Genomic DNA, 24,756 nt, shown 5'->3' on the forward strand with positions numbered 1-24,756 from the left:
AGATCTCCAAGGAGGGAGGTCTTTAAACAATTGGCAATTAAAAAACAGATTGAAAGGGTGAAAACGGTGTAAAACTGGGGTGTAATCTGCACTGCACATCTAATGGAGTTTGACACCGCTTTAAGTACCATGCTTCAGTGCTATGGAATTCTTCAATCTGCAGTTCTGAGAGATGCTTAGTCTTCTCTGTTGGGGAGCTCTGGTGCCACAACAAGCTACAAATCCCAGGATCACATAGGATGGGGCTGTGACTGTTAAAGTTGTGTCAGACTGCATGAGGCCCCATTCACATTATATTTTGAACTGTTTGGAAATCGGTTGAAAAGGGGGTGGTTCATATGTGCACCTGTTTTCCCCAACCTGAATTTCGGGGGGTGGGATGGCACAAATCCCCCTTAACCCAGTTCTTTTGAAACCGAGGCATTTGCTGCGTCTTTTCAAAAGAACTGGGTTATCTTAAGGAGCTGATCCCATTTGGGGCATCCAGGAGGAAGGGGCAATGGGCAGAGGATGGGCAGAGGGGTGGAACATACCCCTCCCACAGGTCTTGGGAAACCGCCATTGTTTTTGGCGCTCGCGGCTGGTGGGTGAAGATACTGGCTCTTTACATCCAGTGATGTCAAGTGGTCTCTTTAAATCACCGCACAGCTGTTTGCCCCTTCTGCTGCTGAATTTTGGTTCCCTTTTGCCTGTTGGCCGGAGGTTGGGGAATTCTGGGAGGGGGTTTCTTGGGGGGCATGGTGCGGCATGGTTTTTTAAAAAAATTGACAGTTTCTGCGCACTGTTGCATTTGCGTGGCTTGTGCAGGAAATACATTCCCGGATTTACAGTGCAAATGTGAAACAACAGATAACTCTAGCAAACCCCATTGAAATGAATAACTTCCTTCAGAAGCATGCCAAAGAACTATGCTGCAGGGCCTAAAAATGCCTAGAGAGAACCCCTTCCTAGGAATCTCTAGGTCCTCCAGTGTGACTCTGTGGCCAATTTCCAATGGAAGCATACCACCGAATCATGCTGGAGGTGAGACAATTCCTAGGAAGGACACCTTTCTAGGACTTTCTAGGTCCTTCAGTGTGACATGGTCAGTGCCAGGTGGAAGCATCATAGAATGATGTTGGATTCTAGGAATCTCTACACCCTTTAACATAACTCTATGGTCAGCTTCTGGTGGAAGCATACCATAGAATCGTCCTGGAGACCTCGGAATGGCTAGAGAGAACACCTTTCTAGGAATATCTAAGTCCTCCAGTTAACTCTGTGGTCAAGTTTCAATGGATGCATACCATAGAATTGTGTTAGAAGACCTAGAAATGTCTAGAGAGAACGCCTTTCTAGGAATAACTAAGTCCTCCAACTTCTGATGGAGGCATACCCTTGAATCATGCTGGAGGACCTAGAAAATGCCTAGGGAAAATGCTGGCAAAAGCAAACTGCTGCAACCTCTCCTAGCATGTGTGTTCTTTCTCATGCGCGACTTTTGCAACTCTGGTGCTGCTTGGCCAGAAGTGTCCTGGTTTTCATTTGTGAAATGTTGGAGGGTCTGAAGCTGGCCTTTGTTCAGAGCCATGCATGCTCCAGTTTTCGGCACAAAGCAAAGTCTCAGGGAGCCCTTGCAGTGGAGCCGGTTCCAGCTCTGCCCAGATCCAGGCTTTTGAAAGCAAACACTTGGAGACGCAGCTGAGCCAGGCTGGCATCCATGCCAGCTTCTAATCACTTTCTTAAGCAAAACAATGTTTATGGGCTTTGCTGTTAAGCCACCCGTCTCTCCCTCGCAAAGCACCTGGGTGAAGATCCACGCTCATGTGGAGGCATACTGTTCTACTCTTGAAACAGGACCTGGAGCAATGGATTCAAACTACAGGAAAAGAAAGTCCACCTCAACATTAGGAGGACCTTCCTGAGAGTAAGGGCTGTTCGACAGTGGAACACACTCCTTCAATGGAGAATGGTGGAATCTCCTTCTTTGGAGGTCTTTAAACAGAGGCTGGATGGCCATCTCTCACTGGGGAAGCTTTGATGGAGACTTCCTGCATGGCAGAAGAAGGGGGTTGGACTGCATGGCCCTTCTTGGGGTCTCTTCCAACTCTAGGATTCTATGATTCTAGGAATCATACAGCTGGAAGAGACACAAAGGTCATCCAGTCCAACCTAGAATCATGTAGAAAAGATGACCACTCATCCTCTGCGGAAAGATTTCCAAAAAAAAGGAGGGTCCTTTGCTCCCTCTAAGGCAGTCGATGCCACTGGCAAGAAAACTTCTGACCATCGGGAAGATTTTCGAATGATAGAATCACAGGGACGGAAGGGATCACAAGAGCATCTAGTTACTGCAGGCACAGACAGGTAAAGACTCCTGAAAGCTGTCCGTCTATAAACTGACTTTACGCCATGCTGCTCTGAGGTCTTTGGATATAAGGCAGGATTCGGATATTTAAAAGCAGCTACCAGTCTTCTCTTCTCCACGATAAACAGACCCAGCTCCCTCAGTTGTTCCTCAGAAGGCTTGCTTTCCAATCCACTGACCATCTTGGACATGTTCCAGCATGTCCATATCCCTCCTGAATGATGATGCCCATCATCTATTTAAAAAGGATTCTCTCCCTGCCATCTCCATTCATGTTTTGCAATGGAAACGGAGGGAAGCAACGCCTTCCTTGTGATGAGATGCAATCTCTTTTTCGATCAAAATCTCAATTGCAGAAGGAGGCACAGATAAACTGGAGTAATGATCTGGCATGGATCATGGGAGTTAGCATAGCTTAGTGGTTTGAGCGTTGGACTTGAACTCTGGAGACCAGAGTTCGAATCCTGGCTCAGCCATGGAAACCCACTGGGTGACCTTGGGCAAGTCGCACTCTCTCAGCCTTAGAGAATTTGCTTTATTATTTATTTATTTATTTATTTGGAGGATTTATACCCCGCTCTTCAACCACAAACCATCTTAACTAAGGACAGAAACAACAAAGTGCAGGCGTCTTACTAACATCAATTGTTTTTCTCCTGCTTGGTTTGTAACCTCTTGCTTGATGAAGAAGAAGCCAGTGGAGCTTCGAAAGCTTGCAATAAGTATATTGTGCATTTTGGTTGGCCAATAAAGGTATCCCTGTTTGGTGCGTTTTTGTTTAAGTTTTCTCAATGGACAACGCAGCAACCCCAACACTTTTACAAATGGTTAACTAGACAGTTCCCTGCCCTCAGGCTTGCAATCTAAAAAGACATGACACAAAAGGAGAAGGGAACAACAATGGGGAAGGGGATCAAGGATCATGGCCATGGCAAACCCCCACTAAGAAAGTTGACAAGAAAGCCCCAGTATAAGTTCGCCTTAGGGTTGCCGCAAGTGGGAAATGACTTGAAGGCCCGCAACAACAACAAATGATCCAGCATGTCTTATGGAAGACCATCCTTTTCTCATATGGACCTTCCTTAAAACTTGCCTTATGTCCAGCTCTGCATTCCCTCTTTCACCCTTGAAGGGTCTCCTCTTGCAAGAGAGGAAACTGAGCAGCAAATCTTGAACTAGATGGCCCCTGGGGTTCCTTCCCTTTTAGTTGTTGTCATGTGCCTTCAAGTTGTTTCCAAGGTAGGATGACCATAAGACAGGATCTGGGCTCACCCAGGGGACTTCCATGGCTGAACAAAGATTCGGACCCAGGTTTCCAAAGTTGCAGCCCAATGCCCAAACCATTAGGCCATGCTGTCTCTCTCCTTTCCCTTTCACAATTCTATGATATGAAGGAGTCTTCCAGGGCTGGTACTTTTGCATTTCCTCTGGTTGCGTCCTTGTGGTTGCTGTTTTTATGACTGGGAGGAACTGGCTGTTAAAGAGGTTTAATTTAAGCCTGGCTTCTTTGCTTTTTTTAATGCTAGTGTCTGCTGTTTATTGCTTTGCATTTTTAATGTCCTTCGGATTCTTCTATTTAACTGGAGAGGGAAACTCATCAATTGGAAAGTGCTAAGCAAACACATGGGATGGGGATGGATGGATGGATGGATGGATGGATGGATGGATGGATGGATGGACAACCTGTCTTCTGGGGGTTGCCAGATTAGATCTGGGATAGGAACCCTGAAACTTTAATCCTGAACAGATCCAAGAGCAGGAAAAAGCCCATAAAGCTCCATCAATCATCAGAGAGGCAGAAAGAGCAAGACAGAAAGGTAAGCAGTGGGAGGCTTTGAAGGAATTTGCAAAGTACTGTCTTAAGGCTGCATCCACACAGGAGAAATAACCCGGTTTGGCACCGCTTTTCAGCATCCTGGTTCAAGGCCCCAATTGGCTAAAGTGTTAGTGGCCTGTGCATTTCATCTGCACCTGACAGGTGACATTTATGGAGCACAGTTACAATTAACTGGCCTTTATGCATCCGGGGAATTAGACTTAAGCCTAGGAAAGCAGATGCTACCACTTCTTTTGCCCAGTTAGTCTCAAAGGTGCTGCAAGATCCTTTTGCACATTCAGGTTTGTCAGGGTCCAAGCTGAAGCTTTACAACGGGACAAGGTCTCATCCAGCCTTTTTATTCTTTGTTTAATATATTTCTTTCCTGAATTGTACCCTGCCTTTCTCTTCCAAGGCGGCTTACAGAAAGTTAAAAGAAGACTGCATTTAAAAAAAATCCTATCCTACAAAAGTTAAAAAGAATTAAATGCCAATGTGATTAAAACCATGATTGAAATGGTTAAAACATACAGTTGGCCCTTGATATCTGCTGGGGTTTGGTTCCAGGACCCCACTATGGATACCAAAATCCATGGATGCTCAAGTCCCATTAAATACAACAGCATGGTAAAATTGTGGGCTGCATAGAAAATGGCAAAGTCAAGGTTTGCTATTTGGAATGTATACTTTTTGGGAATGTTCTGAAGCCATGGATACTTGAATCCGTGGCTTAAAACCCGTGGATAAGGAGGGCCGACTGTATTTAAAACATAAATTACTAATAAAAAACAAAACAAAACACAGCACAGGGCTTCACAGAAACCACTGCTGTGTAATTTAAGACTCAAAAGCCTGCCAAAATGGTCAAAAAGCCTTCATTCGCTGGTGGAAAGAGAGCAAGGAAGCACTAGCCAGATTTCCTGCAGAGCTTTCTTTTCCTATCCTGTTTCACATTTAAATGGGCTTTAATTTTTAACCTCTCTTCCCCTTCTTTGCATGGCTTTCTAGTTCCTTTATGCTAGTTATTATATGCCCGCATGTGTCTGCATGTGTTGGACTACAGTGCCCATAACTCCCAGTCCAGTGGGAGATGCACTTCCACTCTTGGGGGAAAGGTGCAAATATGGCAATTGATCTGATGATTTGAAGAGAGACGTCCAGGCCATTGCAATGCAGAGTCCATTCCATCCTAGGCAGTAATGCCAGTCTATTCTGCTTTGGTCAGGCCCCACCTGGGATAATATTGTGTCCAGTTCTGGGCCCCACAATTCAAAAAGGATGCGGACAAGCAGGAGTCTGTCCAAAGAAGGGTGACTAAAATGATAAAAGGTCTGGAAACCATGAAGCCCTATGAGGAGAGACTCGGGGGAGCTGGGGATGTTTAGCCTGGAGAAGAGAAGGTCAAGAGGTGATATGATAATAGCCCTGTTTAAATACTTGAAGGGAGGTCATATTGAGAGGGAGCAAGATGGTTTCCTGCTGCTCCTGAGAATAGGACCCAATGGAGCAATGGATTCAGTAAAAGAGATTCCACCTCAGCGTTACAGAATCACAGCATCCTTGAGCTGCAAGAGACCCCAAGAGTAACCCAGTCCAACCTGTTTCTGCCATGCAGGAACACACAATCAAAGCACCCCAACCATCCAGCCTCTGTTTAAAAGCTTCCAAAGAAGTGCATTTTACTACTGAACAGCTCTTTCTGTCAGGAAGTTCCTCCTAATGTTGAAGTGGCATCTCTGTTGCTTGCATCCATTGTTCCATTGGGTCCTGTTCTCTGGAGCATCAGAAAACAAGCTTGCTCCCTCCTCAGTATGACATCCCTTCAAATACTTAAACAGGACTATCATATCTACCCTTAAGCTTCTCTTCTTCAGGCTAAACATCCCCAGCTCCCTGAGCCTCTCCTCATAGGGCTTCATGGTTTCCAGACCCTTCACCATTTTAGTTGTCCTTCTCTGGACACATGGCTCCAGTTTCTCCACATGCTTTTTGAATTTTGATGCCCAGAACTGGACCCAGGATTATTGCAGGTGAGGCCTGACCAGAGCAGAATAGAGTGGCACTATTACTTCCCTCAGTCAAGATGCTAGACTTCTACTGATGCAGCCTAGAATCGCATTGGCCTTTTTAGCTTTTCTGAGGGTAAGAGCTGTTTGGCAGAGGAACGCACTTCCTCAGAGATTGGTGGAGTCTCTTCTTTGGAGGATTTTAAACAGAGGCTGGATGGCCATTTATCATAAGGAGGGCATGGATGGTGTCTTCCTCTGTGGCAGAATGGGGTCAGACTGGATAGCCCTTGGAGTCCCTTCGAACCTCAAGATCCTGTGATTCCATGGACTGCTGCAAAGGACTTACCCTGGGTACTGAAAGTATTTATGAAGAGATAGGTATATATTGCTCAGCTCCATCCAAGGCTAGGCTAAAACATGGAAGTGGTGTCTCTGCCCCACTGACATGGTGCTGCCAGCTGGCATTGCCCCAGCCATCACTTGGAGGGCACCAAGTCAGAGAAGGATGCTGTTTCTGTCCTCATATCCTCACTGAATTATGTTAGACCTCTGCAACACTTAAAAAAACTTGGCAGGCATCCTGTGTTGCAGTTATGGATTCGTAACCCAGAGTTATAGATCTGTAACTGCTCTGCGTTCAGCAATGCTGCATCTTCATGGCTGTGACACCAGGAAGAGGCAAGAAGGCTGGTTTAGTGTGTTTGTGTTGCTATTGTCGAGCAATTCATGTTCCTTTTTTAAATTTCCCTGTGGTAAAGAGTTCAGAGGAGAGGCAGTGTGGTGTAGCGGTCTGAGTGTTGGACTATGACTCTGGAGATCGGCGTTCAATTCCCACCTCGGTCTTGAAACCCACCAGCTGAGTCCCACACTCTCAGCCCCAGAAAATCCATGGATAGGTTCACTTTAGGGTTGCCATAATTTGGAAACAGCCTGAAGGCACACAATAATACATAAGAATTCGAAGACATAGCCTTGTTAGTTTGGATCAGTATTCAGAGGGGTCATGCTTTGCTGGAGAGTTCCTGCATGGCAGAATGGGGCTGGACTGGATGGCACTTCTTGGGGTCTCTTTTCCTGGAGCTTGTTAGTTGCCCTCCTTTGGACACGCTCCAGTTTCTCAACATCCTTTTTGAATTATGGTACCCAGAACTGGACACAGCATTATTCCAGGTGGGGCCTGACCAAAACAGAATAGAGTGGCACTATTACTTCCCTTGATATTGGCACTATGCTTTTATTGATGTAGCCTAAAATCGCCTTGGCCTTGTTAGCTGCCGCATCACACTGTTGACTCATGTCCAGTTTGTGGTCTACTTGGACTCCTAGATTCATTTCATGCATATAAGTCTCTTTAAACCAAGTGTCCCCTATCCTATATCTGTGCATTTCATTTTTCTGCCCTAAGTGCAATACCTTACATTTCTCCATGTTGAATTTCATTTTATTAGCTTTGGCCCAGCTTTCTAGTCTATTCAGGTCATTTTGAATCTTGATCCTGTCCTCTGGGGTATTAGCTATTCCTCCTAGTTTGGTGTCATCTTCAAATTCGAGAAGTATGCCCCCAATTCTGTCCTCCAGGTCATTGATAAAGATGTTGAATAGCACTGGGCCCAGGAAAGAGCCCCACTGGACACCCTAATGGTCACTTCTCTCCAGGATGAAGATGAAGAGGAGCCATTGCTGGGCATCTTCTGGGTTCGGCCGGTCAACCAATGACAAATCCACCTAACAGTTGCATTCTCTAGCTGACATTATACCAGCTTGTTGCAAGAATATCATGAGGGATATAAATAGATGGAAAAGGGGGAAAGCAGATAAGCTGCCTTGTCCGGCACAAATCTGTACGCTTGGCCACCAAAACAGAAAAACCATAGCTCTGTAGGTTTGGCCATCAAAATAGAAATTACACAAAAAATGGAGGTTGGTGAAAATGAACATCATCCCCAGATGCATTGCGTAAGAAGCTTTTGCATGGTCTCTGGAAGATTCAAAAAGTTGTTTGTTTGCAAGCCTTGCCCGACCTGATTGCTTCACCTGACATGTGCAGAAGGTTAGTTTGGGGATGAAAATTTTATTGAACCATGTTCAACTGCTCTTCTTTTTCACGATGGCATGAGAAACACTCCCTAGATGTCATATCTGACTCTGTTAACCAATTGTCTGCTAAAGGAGGGATGCCCAGGAAGGGGTCTGCTTGGTTAACTCAGGTACCCTCCTATATGCATTTTTCTCTCTTCCTGTAATAGTCTACAGGCATCTCAATCACCCCATTTTGGCAATTCTCTTCTTTGATGCCTCCAGTCAACTATGCAAGCAGCCGCTGGCAAGTCTAATATTCACCAGTCAAATGGGTCTGCCGGAAAGTCAGAGCAAACAGGAGATGATTAAAGCAGTCCCAGCGGAGGAGAAAGGCATTTGCAGAATGGAGAGCCAGAATAAACACAGCACTTGCTTACGAGGAGAAGGCTGCCTTTTGCCCAGGAACTCCACAGGCAGCAATGGCAAAAAGGAAGGGTTGGATTTTGCCCTGAAAGAGCAGCTGCGGAAATCGCAGCAGAAGATGAGAGACGAAACACGGGAAACTTCCAGCAAGAAGGATAAATGACAAACAGGGGGCACCTATGGAGTACCTGCTTCCCCCTAAATAAAAATGCTGCACCCCCTTGCATTGAAACTCTCCTTCAGTCCCCAAATTTCTAGCATTGCAGTCACTTTAAACTTCAGCAGATTCTTTGGGAATGGAGTTTAAACAGTTATCTAAACTTACCCATCTGTCATAGTTTTGTATTCATGGTCGCTACTTGTGGTACATCTACACTGTAGAAATAATCCAGTTTGACACCACTTTAAATGAATCAGAATCAGAGAGTTGGAAGAGACCCCCAAAAGGGCCATCCAGTCCAACCCCATTCTTCTGCCATGCAGGAACTCCCAATTCCTCAAAGGATGGCAATGATAAACCTCCTCTGAAGAAACTTACCAAGAAAATCCCACCTTAGGGCTGCCATAAGTTGGAAATGACTTGAAGGCACACAACAACAACATCAACAACAACAACAAATATTCCTTGCTTAAGAAACCCTATGAAATTCATGGGGCCACTGTATGTTGACAGGCGACTTGAAGGTACAGATACCATGTACACATATTTCTAAGAATGGATATGAAAGATGGTCAGTGAAGAAAGCCGACATGCGAGACAGTGTGGCATAGTGGCTTGAGTGTTGGAGACCAGGGTTCAATTCCCAGTTCGGCTATGAAACCCACTGGGTGACTTTGGGCAAGTCACACACTCTCAGCCTCAATTGAAGACAATGGCAAACCTCTTCTGAACAAATCTTGCCAGGAAAACCTCATGACAGGGTGGCCTCAGGGTTACTATAAGTTGGAAATGACTTGAAGGCACACAACAACTACAACAAAATGATCAACTAGTTTTTTTGTGGGGCCCAATCTACAGGTTCAACAGGCAAATGGTTACTCCATCTCAGACATCAGAAGGGCTGCCAGGCCCAGAAAAACCCAGAGGAGAGAAGACAAGCAGCCACCCAAAGGGAAGGTATTTTCACTATACATCAAAGGAGTCACAGACAGAATAGGGAAACTGGTGAAGAAACATAACCTCCAAATGGTCTCCAAAGCGACCAAGAAAATCCAGCAAATGCTGCGCTCAGCCAAGGACCAGAGAGACCTTCTCACAGCCGCAGGAATTGACCGCATACGGTGCAGCTGCGGACAAGTCTTTATAGGGGCCACCAAACGAAGCGTCCGAACGCAAATCAAGGAACACGAGAGACACTTCAGACTGGGCCAGCCAGAAAAATCAGCAGAACATGCCACAAACCCTCCTGGGCATAAAATACTGTTTGAAAACACTGAAATTCTGAACCATGCCAACCACTCCCAGGTCAGGATGCACAGGGAAGCCATTGAGATCCACAAACATCTGGATAACTTCAACCGGAAAGAAGAAACCCTTAAAGTGAACAAAGTTTGGGTACCAGTCCCGAAAAACACCTAAACCAAGACCCAGCAAATTCAAATGGAAATGAAAACTTCCCAGGATCAGGGGTTTCCCAGCAGACATGCGTTACCGAGTTTGGATTTATATAAATTTTGGGTGCCAAGCGATCAAAAACCATGAGCCCTGACTGACCCCATCGCAGCCGCCATTACCCCAAAAGCGAGCCGACCACATAGCCAGGCAGCCTTGCAAGGCATGGCTAAAGCAGAAAGGTAGATTTAAACCTTTCAGAACCTGTTCTGGGAGTTGCCATTGTCGCAGGCAACCTAAATGAGGACAAAGGAAGTTTGTACCCAGCCATCTAGATAGTGATCCTCTCCCAAAGAAGTGGCAGACCCTTTTATGTATCCATTGTTTAACTTTAGACTTAGTCAATAGACAGCCATCAAGGCCTTTGTTCCACAGGTAGCTATAGCCTGAGGATAGGTTTCACAGTATAAGTAAGACCTAGATCCCACTCTTCTTTGGGGCTTGTGAGCTACAGTTCCAAACCTCAAACTCTGTTGAGCAACTGCTCCGGAGATCTCTTGGGCACCGCGCCCCGCTGAAATCACTTGGGCAAGCCAAAGCCCACTGTCTCTTTTGGGCCTCTTGCTAGCTTTGCCCACTGGAACTCAGCTCCTCGCCACCGCGGTCGCCGCTTGCTTTCCCCGTTCCCCACGGCCATGTTCACCTTCCAACATCCCTCACATCCGTCGCTTGGAGAAGACTCCTAAGGTAATTATTTCAACGGTGCCTCTATCCTTTCTCCTTTGCTCCCAAGCTCTCCCCCTCCCTTGCTTTAGCATTGAATGTGTGTGTGCGGGTGTGATCCCTTTTGTTGCGTGGCTTTAATAAATGTTCATAGTTTTATTGCAACTCATTGGCATTGGAGTCTCTGTTTCTTGGGGTTGGACTAGATGACCTCTGGTATACACATAGGGACACGATCCACTGTGTGCGTTGTTAGGATACGCCTCTCGTAATATTTGAGCTAATTAAATTCCACTAATTCGATCCTTCCTAACACATGCATCATTAGTTCAATAGACCCCCTGAGGCCTTACCATTCAATAACAGAACAACACACAAATTAACATATAAATCACTTTCAGCCTACAGTATATAGACCCCACTCTCTTCCATGCCAGCATTTTCTGAAGATGGCAGCCACAGCTGCTGGTGAAATGTCAGGAATAAACTCTTCCACAACACATAGCTTCCCAAAACCCACAAAAAACTATGGATGTCAGCCATGAAAGCCTTTGACTTCACAAAAGAACCAAGTATTTTGAAATGTGGTGCAGGTGGAGGAGGGTTCTGCGGATGTCCTGGACTCCCCAAAAGACAAAGGGAAGGGCCAGATGGGCACTGGACATTCTTGCAGTGTCCTGATACGCATCTTTGCAATTCACCGACTGGCTTCCTTAGTGTCTCTGCTAGTGTGCATCCGTGTAGCATTGGCTGTGAGAGAGAATTCTGGCCAATAATGTACATGGCATGTGGAACACCTTCCATTTGGAGGTCGAATGGGCACCAACACCGGTTTCTCCTTTTTTCCAAGTCGAAACACAGACTTTTATTGAAAACATGGTGGCCCAACTTACTTTTCTGCCAAAGGTATGTGCACACAGCTCACAGCATTAACTCTTTTAAGTTCACTCAGATGTTACATTGATTGACTCAGCCAATTTCAGTTCATTTATTACAGTCAGCCCTTCTTATACACGGATTTTTTATCCACGGATTCAAGCATCCATGGATTTGAAAACGGTCAGAAAAAGTATACATTTCAAATATCAAACCTTGATTTTCCATTTTTTATAAGGGACACCCTTTTGCTATGTCATTATATTTAGTGGGAATTGAGCATCCACAGATTTTGTTATCCACGGGGGATCTTGGAACCAAACCCCAGCGGATAACAAGGGTCCACCGTAGAGCAATAGCAACAGAATTTGCATTGCTATACTGCTTCATAGTGAACTCAGCACTCTCTAAGCAGTTTACAATCTGGGAGTCAATTGCTCCCAACAAGCTGGGGACTCATTTTACTGACCTACGAAAGGATGGAAGGCTGAGTCAATCTGGAGCCCTGATCTAGGATCGAACTCACAACCTTGTGGCTCAGTGTTTCAAGGCTTTACATTGTTTTACTGGATGGCTTCCCCATGAACACATGATGTGTGATGAAATATAAATATTCTAATAGAAAATGAAAATAGGGGAGAACCAACAGCATTTCAATGGCTTTGGGCAAGAGGCCGATGAGTCAACAATGTGATGCAGCAGCTAAAAAGGCCAAAGCTATTTAAGGCTGTATCAATAGAAGTATAGTATAGATGGAGAAAGGGAAGTAATAGTGCCACTCTATTCTGCTTTGGTCAGGCCTCACCTGGAATACTGTGTCCAGTTCTGGGCCCCACAATTCAAAAAGGACACTGAGAAACTGGAGCCATGTGTCCAAAGGAGGGTGACTAAAATGGTGAAGGGCCTGGAAACCATGAAGCCCTACGAGGAGAGACTTAATGAGCTGGGGATGTTTAGCCTGGAGAAGAGAAGGTTTTTGAGAGGGGACATGATAGCCCAGTTTAAATATTTGAAGGGATGTCATACTGAGGAGGGAGCAAGCTTGTTTTCTGCTGCTCCAGAGAACAGGACCCAGAAGAATGGATGCAAGCTCCAAGAAAAAAGATTCCATCACAACATTAGGAGGAACCTTTGATAGTAAGAGCTGTTTGGCAGTGAGCTAGAGTCTCCTCCTTTGAAGGTTTTTAAGCAGAGGCTGGATGGCCAACTATCACAAGGGATGCCTTGATTGTGAGTTCCTGCATGGCAGAAGGAGGAGGTTGGACTGCATGGCCCTTCTAGGATTATGTGAACCTGCCCGCCAGGTGAGCTGAGGTGCTTGAGGAGCAAGAGAAAAACCTCTACTTTCTCCTTGCTTTTATTCCCCACATGTAGAGGCCTAATAATTTACGGACACTAAAGAGACCTCAATACAACTACTGACCCATCACAAGCTGTGATTTATCTGTGGGCTTTGACGAAGAGTTATGAGCAGGTCAGTCAGCCGCAGGGAGAATGAACTCTGTGGTCTTGCAGCTGCGCTGGACATAAGATGGACAAGAGAAAGCCGAGGGAGAGCTTAGCTCCGTCTTCTGTTCTAAAAGCCTTGGTGGAGATGCCCACAGCCATCCATGGGCCCCAAACAGGAAGGCAGAGGCAGGTTGAATCCCCATAAGTCTAGGCTGGAATGATCTGAAATGAGCAACAAGGATCTGGACCACTCAGGCTCTTATCTAGTTGGGCACCATGAGCAAATCCCAATCCGAAGAGGTCCTGATTTATGGTCACTTTTGCATTTGCTTAACAGGGTCTGATATATATTTCTCCGTACTTGTTATATTCACTTTATGCATTCAACAATTTTATAATGCTTCATACATTATTTTGACATTGAATTCATGGTAGTCATAGAATGTTGTTGCTGGTGTTGTGTGCCTTTTTCCTCTTTGTAGGTCTTTAGGCTGAGGCTGGATGAACAGATGGATGGATGGATGGATAGATAGATAGCTAGGCAGACAGACAGATGATGGACGAACTGAAGAATGGCAATTACCTTGCAGTTGTACAACACTTAGAGACTGTTCAGTGCGGTACGAAGCAGTATATAAATGAAGCTGATATTGCTATTGTTATTGCTATTGGTATAATGATATCATAGAACGATAGAGTCATAGAGCTGCAAGAGTCCCCCATCCGCTCCATTCCCGTCCGAAAGAGCTGTGCTTTGCTCCTCCAGGAGACTGCAAGAAGGGCTCCTTTGGGCCCAGCTTGCATCCCATTCCCCAGAAGAGAGTAATTTGGGAGGAAGGAAAGCAGGCCTGCTTGCCAACAGCCGGACTGAATAGTCAAAGAGTGTGCCAGCCAAGAAGGGAGAGGTTGGGAAGGGAGGATGTGTGGGCTTGGCACACAGCTACCCAGCTGGCAGGTGCAAGCCCCCTCCTCATGTGCCGCAACCCATTATCCTCTTGCCTTAGCAAGCAATTGCAAGAAGAAGGGGAATCAACAGCTTACAAGAAAGGTTTGAGGAGGGGGAGAGAGGGGAGGAAGGGAAGAAGAATGGTCTCATTAAAAGAGAAGAAAAGAAAGAAGGAGGAAAGGAGAGGGGGAAGAGAATGTGTGCAACAGACTCCTCCTTCTCCTTCTCTCAGACTGTAATGTAAGAGGGGAAATGAGCTATTCTGCTGGTAGGGAAACGCCTGCCACTGTCACTTGCTATTCATCATCATCCCTGGGCTGCAGAAACTCCAAGAAAGAGGGCAAAGGTAGTGGGCAAAGGAGGAGCCCAGCAAGAGGCCATAAGGGGAGCAGGAGAACGGATCAGGTGCCAAGGACACAAGCCTCATCTCAGCCTGGGCCCAAAGTGAGGGAGAGAAAGGCATTGGGGGCTTGTACCAGGGAGTCCCAGCAACCTGGGGCACCCTCCTGGTGCCCTTTCTGCCATTGCAGAGGAGGAGGTGGTCAGAGGAAAGACTGAAACTCAGGCCCACCTTCAACACAGGCAAGGCAAGGGAAGTGTTCAACAAATATCCCACCCACCAGTTGCCAGCAAATCAAGGTTTCCAGGCACAGAAAAATCCCAGAGAGGTCTGCAGCTGCCACTTCAGCACTACAAGGGTCCCAAGAAAGGCTGCGTCTCCCTGGCCTGGCTGCTCAGACCCTCCCAGGTGAGGAAGCGGACCCCCAGCAGGCGAGCATCCCTCTCCCTGGATCACAGACCCTCTTCTCACCTCCTGCTCCAGACACCAGCAGCATGAAAAAGATCCCGGGTCATGAATTTGCATTCCACTGAGACCTATCTCTGTATCTCTATCAGTCTGTCTATCTGTCTATCTATCAGTCCATCCTCTATCTATCTGTCTGTCTGTCTGTCTGTCCCTCCCTCCATTCGTCCACCCACCCATCCCTATTTATCTATCCATCCATCATCTATCTAACCATCCACCCATCTATCCATTCTTCAGTTCATCTATCTATCTATCTATCTATCTATCTATCTATCTATCTATCTATCATCTATCTATCTATCTATCTATCTATCTATCCATCCATCCATCCATTAGTCCATCCATCTCTCTCTCTCTCTCTCTCTCTCTCTCCCTGCATCCAGATAGCTCTCAAATATGCCACCATTCCCTTAAAATGTGTCATGACAGAATTAAAACAAAACAAACCACAGGTTGACGCTTCCTTATCTGCAATGCTTGGGACCAGAAGTATCTTGGATTTTTCCTCCTGGATTTTGGAATATTTGCAGATATACAAGGAGAAATCTTGGTGATGGGGCCCAAGTCTGAACACACCATTCATTGATGTTTCCCATGCGCCTTAGACACATAGCCTGAAGGTAATTTTATACACAATATTTTTGTGCATGAAACCAAGTCTGTGTACACCAAACCAAAACACTGACATAGTGGCAATTTTGCACATGAAGCAAAGTTTGTGTGTGCTGAACCATCAGAAAGCAAAGCTGTCACAATCTCAGCCACCTGTGAAAGAAGTTTTGGTTTGGGGAATATTTCAGATTGCAGATTCGGGAAACCCAGCCTATATTATAACAATAAACTGTCCTATTAAAAACAGTGCCACTTTAAAGCTTTTAAGATGTATTCATGAGAATTAAGAACCCCACAGTCTGCAGAAAGTCTTTCCAGAGCAACCAATCCGTGGTCCAAAGCCTGTCGGAATGAAAGGGGTCTTTGCCAGCTTTGGAAGGGAAAGCGGAGAGGAACCCAGCTGAGGCTCCTGTGGCAGAGAGTCCCACAGACTCCTGGGAGCAGCTATTGAGAAGGGGCCACATTTCCTACCAAACCCAGACCCCCCAGACCAAGCAGCCTATGTCTGGTCTTCCAAAGAGGCCATGTTGCCAAGTGGTTTTGAAGAAGAGAGGAAGATAGGAGAGGAGGTGGGTACCTTGCGTTTGGCTCTGGACCTGCCATGCCTTGGCCCTGGCTTCCGCTCTCCCCGGGGCAGCTGCTTTCTTCCTAGAGAAGCCCCCATCTTCCTCCCCACCCTGTTCCTTTTTAGCTCTCTCTCCCTCTTTCTCTGTCCCTGGTTTGTTTCCACACTGCCTTTGGGACAGGGAGTAGCCCGGCTCCACACCCAAATGGACAGAAACACCATCATGTACACAAATACACACACACACACACACACACACACACACACACATTCCACAACCATCCTCCTGTCCAAGCATAACAGCAGCAGGCTGTGTCCAAGGGACATGTCCCCCCCTCCCCTTCTCTCTATCTGCAAGCTCTCTTCTTTCAGCCTGGACCCCCATCCCAGGCACAAACACTCCCTTTTGCATCCTCCTCTTGGCTCTTTCGGGCCAGCTGTCCTGGCCGGGGGCCCTCTTCTGCCGCCTGGGCTACACACAAGTCCAAGAATGAAGGGAACATGTGCAAGGGCACACCTGCCAGCCCCATCGCCTCCTCCTCCTCCTCCTCCTCCTCTTGGCTTCCAAAGAGCCCTGAAATCAGACACCTGGCCTAAAAGACTCTAGAGGTCATAGAATCCTAGAGTTGGAAGAGACCCAAGGGCCATCCAGTCTAACCCCCTTATTCTGTCATGCAGAAACTCTCAATCAAAGCATCCCCATTGACAGATGGCCATCCAGCCTCTGCTTGAAGACCTCTAAAGAAGGAGACTCCACCACAATCTCTGAGGAAGTGTGTCCCACTATCGAATAGTTCTTACTGTCAGGGAGTTCCTCCTAATGTTGAGATGAAATTTCTTTTCCTGTACTTTGCATCCATTGCTCCATTGTGTCCTTTTCTCTGAAGCAGCAGAAACCAAGCTTGCTCCCTCCTCAATATGACTTCCCTTCAAATACTCAAACAGGGCTATCATATCACCTCTTAACCGTCTCTTTTCCAGGCTAAACAGACCCAGCTCCCTAAGTCTCTCCTGAAAAGGCATGGTTTCAGGCCCTTCACCATTTTGATGGCCCTCCTTTGGACACGCTCCAGTTTGGATTCAGCCTGTACTCGATGGGGTCACACTGCCCCTGAAAACTTAGGATCATAATTTGGGGGCACTCCTGGATTCATTCATCTCTGAGCCTGGAGACCCAGGTATTGGCAGTGACCAGGAGTGCTTTCGCACAGCTAAAACCTGTGCTTCAACTGTGCCTGTTCCTTGAGAAGTCAGATCTGGACACAGTGCCACATGCCTTGCTTACATCCTGTTTAGATTACTGTAATGCATTCTCCTTGGGTCTGCCTTTGCAAAGTGCTCAGAAACTTCATTTGGCCCAAAGAACTGCAGCCAGGCTGGAGCTGACTATTGTCCCTTGTTGCAACAGCTCCATAGGTTGCTGTATATGGCTTGGGTCCAGGCTATTTGAAGGACCATATCTCCCTTTATGATCCCATCAGAGTATTGAGATCATCCAGAGAGGCCCTCCTCTCTGTCCCACCTTCTTCCCAGGTGCGTTTGGTGGGAACAAGAGAGAGGGCCTTCTCCTCAGTGGCTGCTCCCAGGCTTTGAAACTCCCTCCTTAAAGAGGCCAAGATGGCTCCATCCCTCCTTTTTTCCCCCCAATCAGGCTTTCTCACATTGACATGGGAGCTGTATGAGGTTATACAGTTGGCCCTCTTTATCCATGGATTTTTTATCCATGGTTTCAAGCATCCACAGCTTGAAAATATATTTTTAAACACTATAAATTCCAAATAGCAAGCCTTGCTTTTGCCATTTTATGTAAGGGACGCCATTTTGCTATGCCATTGCATTTAATGGGACGTGAGCATCCACGGATTTTGTTATCCATGGGGGGTCCTGGAACCAAACCCCAACCGATAACAAGGGCCCACTGTATAAGGATTTTTAAAATGTTAAACTTTTTGAAATTGTTTAACTGTTTTCTACTGCTTTGTACTGTCTTAACTTGGACTGTTTTCAGTTATGTTAGCCATCGCTTCTCGGCCTTTTGGCTAAGATCAAGTGTGTGTGTAATGTTAGCCACCGTGAGTCCCTACACCGGGAGGAATCAAAATAAGAGAGTTCTCGACACCATCCACGACCATGGCCTCCTCTTTTTCCCCTGCTTTTATTCATCTGCCTCCCCAAGAGTTGCTCCAGTAGACAAGACTTAACATTAGGAAGGTCTTCCTAGTGGTAAGAGCTGCTCCGTGGTGGAAGGTCTGCCCCGGAAGGCAGAGAGCTCACCTTCATTCCAAACTTTTCAATAGAGGTCAAGAAGTCTTTTTGCCTTTTTTTTGAAGAGAGGGACAATGCTTGCTCACCTCCTTGTTCACCCTTCTCTGAACTTGCCCCAACTACAATGGGCCTTTGGTATCCGCTGGGGTTTGGTTCCAGGAGTCTTCTCTTCATGGATACCAAAATCCATGGGTGCTCAGTTCGCATGAAAGGGTGTCCCTGATATAAAATGGCAAAATCAAGGTTTGGTGGGAGCTGGAGCCAAAATGTGTCAAACAACAACTAAAGGGCCACATCTAACTGACCCATCCTGGAATCTTGTGTCCAGTTCTGGGCACTACAATTCAAGAGGGATGTGGACAAGCTGGAGGGCATCCAGAGGAGGCCAAACCAAAAGCCCTAAGAGGAATGGCTCAGGGAGTTGGGAATGTTTAGCTGGGAGAAGAGAACAGCCTGATAAAATCCTAGAGCTGGAAGAGACCCGAAGATCCATTCAATCCAATGGAGGATAACACCATCCAAACCCTCCTTGTGACAGATGGACATCCAGCCTCTGTTCAAAGACTTCCAAAGAAGGAGACTCCACCAGCCTCCATTGAGGCAGCAGCATCTTCCACCATTGAACAGCTCTTGCCCTCATAAAGTTCTTCCTAATGTTTAGGAGGAAAGATAGAGCCATCTTTAACTACCTGAAGGGAAGCCGTGTAGAAAAGAAGTGAGTATGTTTTCTGCTGCTCCAGAGACAGAATATGAACTAATGGATTCCAAATGGAAGGCTGGAGATTCCATCAAAATATTAGGCAGAACTACTTGACTCTTTCAGCTACTTGACTTTTTCACACGGAGGAATGTATCACCGTCCCAAAAGAAGAAGAAAGGGAGGACAATCCCAAAATGCAAGAAATTACATAGTAGCTCCTCATTTGCACAAACACAGCGTCCATCTGAAAGAGAAAGCAGTGCGGATGCAAATGAACTCATCACATAAGTACATACCCATCCGCTTCTTGATTTCGAATTAGCGTGTTTGCGCATGCGCAGGGAGGACAGCATCCCACGGCCGACAGTAATCCCATGGCCGAAGTGGAGATGCATTTCATACTAAGGCAAATGCGAATTGACTGCGAATTCGCAGTGGAAAAGGATTTATAAATTTGATATTTTTCTAAATTTAGCTATTCCTATTTGAATCTGCAGTTCAGTAGTAGCAACAATTAAAGTTTTATCAGTTTTCTCCAATGTAAAACCTCCCAACCCATATTGTATACCACATTTTGTTGGGATTTCTAATAGAGCCATTTCTTTTGGGGAAAAACTATTCTTAAAAGTTGCTATAGTTTCCAACTTTGGGCTCTTTTAAACAGATGCATCTGTCAGGGTCCTTTGACGGTGGGTTCCTGCATGGCAAAATGGAGTCAGCCCTTGGGGGTCTCTTCCAAGTGTATCGTTCTATGATCATCCATGGACCCTTGGAGACAAGCAAAAGGCCCCGACAAGAAATGCAATACGTTTTTCCTGCGGTCCAAGGAACATCACAGGTGCTCTGCAGAATAATATTTTGCCCGCTTGAGCGTTGGTACTGTTTGGAGGGGCACAGCGGGGCATCTTTATCAGAAAGTGTAATCTCATAAAGGCTTCCTTACAGAATGGATCACAAGCCTTTGGAAAGAGCTCCGGCTGGATGAGGTTGGCTTTCAACAATGCCGCACCATTGTGAGCCACGGTTTCAAACCCCAAAGAAAAGTCTCTGTGAAAAATCCTGCCTTTAATCGGTTCCTTTGCCATCTCAAGGTCTGCTATATTCAGCATATCCAGGGACGGGTCACTGTCCTGAAACCGCCTTGTGCTGCCGCTGAAGGATGCTGGCAGCTCCGCCGGGGAATCTTTTTGGAGAACATCGATTTCCCCGTCATTTCGGCCATTCTTGCCCATGCTAAAATTCCACCTTCGCAGAAGGGAGCTTGTCCTCTCTACACAATTCTGGCACATCGGCCATGCTGGCAGAAAGCGTTCTTAAAATTGGTTCTGAATTTCCTCCAGAGACTGTAAAGCATTTAAAATTTGCATCCCTACGCACACACTCACAGACACACAAACGTTCACTGAATTCTTAAACTTTGTCTTGGAGTATTTTAAACTGTCAGTCTGCTCTCAAGTGAAGCCAGCCATCCTCAGGTGCCTTCCTGCCTGCTTCACATTTACAGAGAGCTGCCTCTCCCTCCCTTCCTTCTTTATCAATTTATGTCCCCCATTTCTCTCATCAAAAGGACCAAGGTGGCTTTGTTTCCAGCTTATAGCAACCCTCTCAGGGATTCTTCTGGGGGTGAGAATGTGTGACTTGCTTAAGGTCAATCCTAGAGTTGGAAGAGACCCCAAGGGCCCTCCAGTCCAACCCCATTCTGCCATGCAGGAACTCTCAATCAAAGCATCCCCATTGGCAGATGGCCATCCAGCCTCCACCAAAATCTCCGAGGAAGGAGTGTCTTCCACTGTCAAACAGCTCTTACTCTCAGGAAGGTCCTCCTAATGTTGAGCTGGAATCTCTTTTCCTCTTGTTTGAATCCACTGTTCCATGTTCTGGTCTCTGGAGCAGCAGAAAACAAGCTTGCTCCCTCCTCAATGTGACATCCCTTCTAATACGTAAAGAGGGCTGTCATATCACCTTTTAACCGTCTCCTCTAAACATTCCCAGCTCCCTAAGGTGTTCCTCATAGGGCTTCATGTTTTCCAAACCCTTCACCATTTTAGTCTCCCTCCTTTGCACACATGGCTCCAGTTTCTCAACATCCTTTTTGAATTGTTTTGCCCAGAACTGGACATAGTGTTATTCCAGGTGAGGCCCAACCAGAGCAGAATAGAGTGGTACTATGCTTCTATTGATGCAGCCTAAAACCGCATTGGCCTTGTTAGCTGCCGCATCACACTGTTGACTCATGTTCAACTTGTGGTCTACTTGGACTCCCAGATCCCTTTCACACATGAAAGTCTCCTTAAGCCAGGTGTCTCCCATCCTATATCAAGGCATTGCATTTTTCTGCCTAATTGCAGTACCTTACTTTTTCCCTGTAAGTTTTGTTAGTTTTGGCCCGTATTACTAATCTGTTTGGGAAGTCACACTCTCTTAACCCCAGAGGCAGGCAATGGCAAACCCTTCTGAAGAAATCTTGCAGAGAAAACCCCATGGTTCACCCTAGGGTCGCCATAAGTTGGAAATGACTTGAAGGCACACAACAACAACAACAACAACAACAACAACAACCTATTAAAATCAGATAGTTGAAACTGATTTAAAATACATTTAAAACATATTTAAAATAAAAGTGAGCAGGGAAGAATGCATTCACACAGCAGCCCTGCGCAAGCAATCATGGCTGCCAACTGTCTCCCAAAGCCACCTGCTGAGTGAATATGAGCACAGCAGCTGGCTTCAGGAAGATGTTGGCAGCTGGCATCACTGCAAGGCGCAGGAGGGAGAAGGGCAGAGGAGCAGAATCACAGCCACTCTCTCCATGTGGCTTCCTGAGAAGCAGAACTGCAGAGGAAGGGACCCATCACATGGAGGTAGTCATAGAATAGCAAGGAGATTGGCGGCCTATTAATGGGCTTTGCACATCAGTGAAAAGATGCACGATGGATACAACATCATGCAATAAGTACCAGGCAAAGACACTTTTGTCCTGCTATAATTCCTCTTTTCTAGCCTCAGATTATAAATTCCTTGGTCTGAATCCTACCAGGAGCAACCCCATTGAATCTATGGTGAGTTAATACACAGGTAAAACCAACCGAGTCAACAGGTCTCCTCCAGTTGGGAGTAACAACAAGTTGCAAGCCATTACTATGACCTCTGAGCCTTGCCTTCACAAAACCAGGACAAAATAAACAGGACAAAGATACAAAAAAGGTGAACATTCAAGTAAAATCAAGCTATAAGTAACTTTAAAAAACAATTTAAAGCATACAATTTACCTTATAAAAAGCAGCTTAAAATACCATTAAGAGCACTATTAAATGAAAAATGCAATTAAAAATACAATTTAAGGAATGCAATTAAAACAGGGCAATTAACGACAGTGCCGCAGCCTATTCAAATTCTGTCCTGAAAGGATCATCCTCGCCCTTTGCTCAGTTTCGCCCCAGAGAGCAGGTGAGTCCCAGGTGAGGAAGAGACACACCTGGGTTGCCTCCAGGTTGCTCTGCTGCAGCTCCTGCTCCGTGGGGCGACCTTTGGGAACACCTTTGGGGCCAGAATAGGTTTGCAAGGAAGACCTTTGGGGGGCTTGCGCTTGGGAACACCCACAAGAACCAGGGTGCCTAGATCACAGTGCCTGGTCCCTCTTCTTTGGTGCTCAGGAGGAGCCATTTCAGGGCAAGGATGCTGCTGCTTTGAAAAGTGTAAGAAGCTACCACTTTGAAAAGGGCATGTATATACAGTCAGTCCTCCGTATCCACAGATTCTTTATCCACAGATTCAAGCATTCTTGGCAAGAAAATATTCCAAACAAATATAAATTCCAAAACAAACCTTGATTTTGCCATTTTATAGCAGGAATGCCATTTTACTACACGGTTGTATTTAATGGGATTTGAGCATCCACAGATAGTGGCATCTACAGGGGATCCTGGAACCAAACTCCATTGGATACCAAGGGCCCACTGTATATATACTTTCCTCATTTTGTTGAACTTGGTCTTTTTAATTTGAGTGATATACTTTGTGCAATTGTGGTCGATGCTTAAGCTATTGCTGTGGTTAAGAGAGCGTCCCTTGTAATACCATGATGGCCAAGACCCTAGGGTTGCCAGAGTGAAAACTGGAGATGGCTCCTGTACCTTTAATGGTTAGGTAGACGAGGGGAATTCAGCCGGTGCCGGCTGTTATCCGATTGTGTGACACCTGCTCAAATCCCCCCTTCTATAGCAGGGGTAATAATTTGAGTATTCGACTAAAACTCCAAGAGACCAGGGTGCAAATGCCCACTTGGCCATGGAAACATGCTGGGTGACTTTGGACAAGTCCTACTCTCTCAGCATCAGAGGAAGGCCACAGTGATCAAACCTTGCCAAGAAAATTCCCCTGATGCACCCACCTTTTGTTTTTGTTATGTGCCTTCAAATCATTTCTGACTTATGGCAACCCTATCATAACGTTTTCTGGGCAAGAATTGCTCAGGGAAGGTTTGCCATTGCCTTCCTCTGAGACTGAGAGTCACCATAAATCAGAAACTACTTGAAGACAAACAACAAATGCAACCACTGAAGGCATAGGGGCCCTATCCAGTTTTCATTTTGGCAACCCCATCGTCCCCCTGTGATATCGCAAGGTCTTGTCCCAAGGTCCCACATTTAAGACTTGAAATCATTGCACTTGGGACAGTCCTGACCTGGTAAAGCTGCCCCCCAACTCCTGTGTTTTCTTGCAAAGAGCTTTTGGGGGCGGCCTCTCTTACCTTGGTGTGCAACTTGGCAAACTGCTTGTCATCCAGCAGGCTCTGGGTGTAGACGCGCCTCTTGTACCGGAACTGGAGGGAAAAGCCAAGGGGAAAAGAAAGAAAGAAGCATCACCCAACAGCCCTCTCTGCACACTCACAGCCCAGCCTTCCTCGCCTTTTGGCAGGCGTTACCCCCGTCTGAGTGAATTCCCAGGCATCCCTTCCCTGAGTCTTGCAGGGAATCACAGCAGTCCCCTAAGCACCAAAACACCCGCTTTTAAAACAGGGCTGTCTCAAGCTGCATCCACACTGGAGAAATAACCCAGTTGGGCACCACTTTAACTGCCCTGGCTCAAGGCTATGGAATTCTGGGAGTTGGAGTTTGTTGTGGGCCCAGAGTGGAGCTCAATAAAAGTATCACTCTTCTATGGATTTTGGATGTCATTGTACTTTGTCAGATGGCCAACGTATTGAATACTAAAGTTAGGATGCTCTGTGCCATCATATTCCCCATTTCTGTGTACGGCTGAGGAATCTGGACAGTGAAGAAAGCAGATAGGAATGAAATCCTATCCCTAGGAATGAATGCGGTGCCGGAGGAGAGTCCTGCCTATACTCTGTTGACAGAATAAAAGACAAACAAATGGGTCCAAGAGCAAATCGAGCCAGAACTCTCCCTAGGAGCCAAGATGACTGAACTTTGGGCAGATCATGAATAGACAAGGAGCCCTGGTTGTGAATTCGATCCCAGGGCTCCTAGGTTGACTCAGCCTGGCATCCTTTTGTAAGTCAGTAAAATGAGTCCCCAACTTACACGCTGTAAACCACTTAGAGAGTGATGAGTTCACTACTAAGAGTATAGAAATGTAAACGCTGTTGCTAATGCTATTGCTAGACATGGCTCTCTAGAAAAG

The 24,756-nt window shown here is 46.2% G+C and overlaps 1 protein-coding gene across 1 annotated transcript in view; it reads right to left on the reverse strand.

Moving 5' to 3' along the window:
* Positions 1–24,756, reverse strand: part of LOC149311503 (SH3 and multiple ankyrin repeat domains protein 3-like) — a 425,035-nt gene that overhangs the window by 308,306 nt on the left and 91,973 nt on the right. Inside the window, exon 4 of the mRNA XM_089526562.1 lies at positions 23,861–23,932. Within this exon, the coding sequence (XP_089382688.1) occupies positions 23,861–23,932 (72 nt within the window). The remainder of the gene's footprint in view (positions 1–23,860; positions 23,933–24,756) is intronic.

Source organism: Sceloporus occidentalis, unplaced genomic scaffold, assembly GCF_023333645.1.
Source record: "Sceloporus occidentalis isolate IW3139 unplaced genomic scaffold, rSceOcc1.0.p SCAF_5, whole genome shotgun sequence".
NCBI lineage: Eukaryota > Metazoa > Chordata > Lepidosauria > Squamata > Phrynosomatidae > Sceloporus > Sceloporus occidentalis.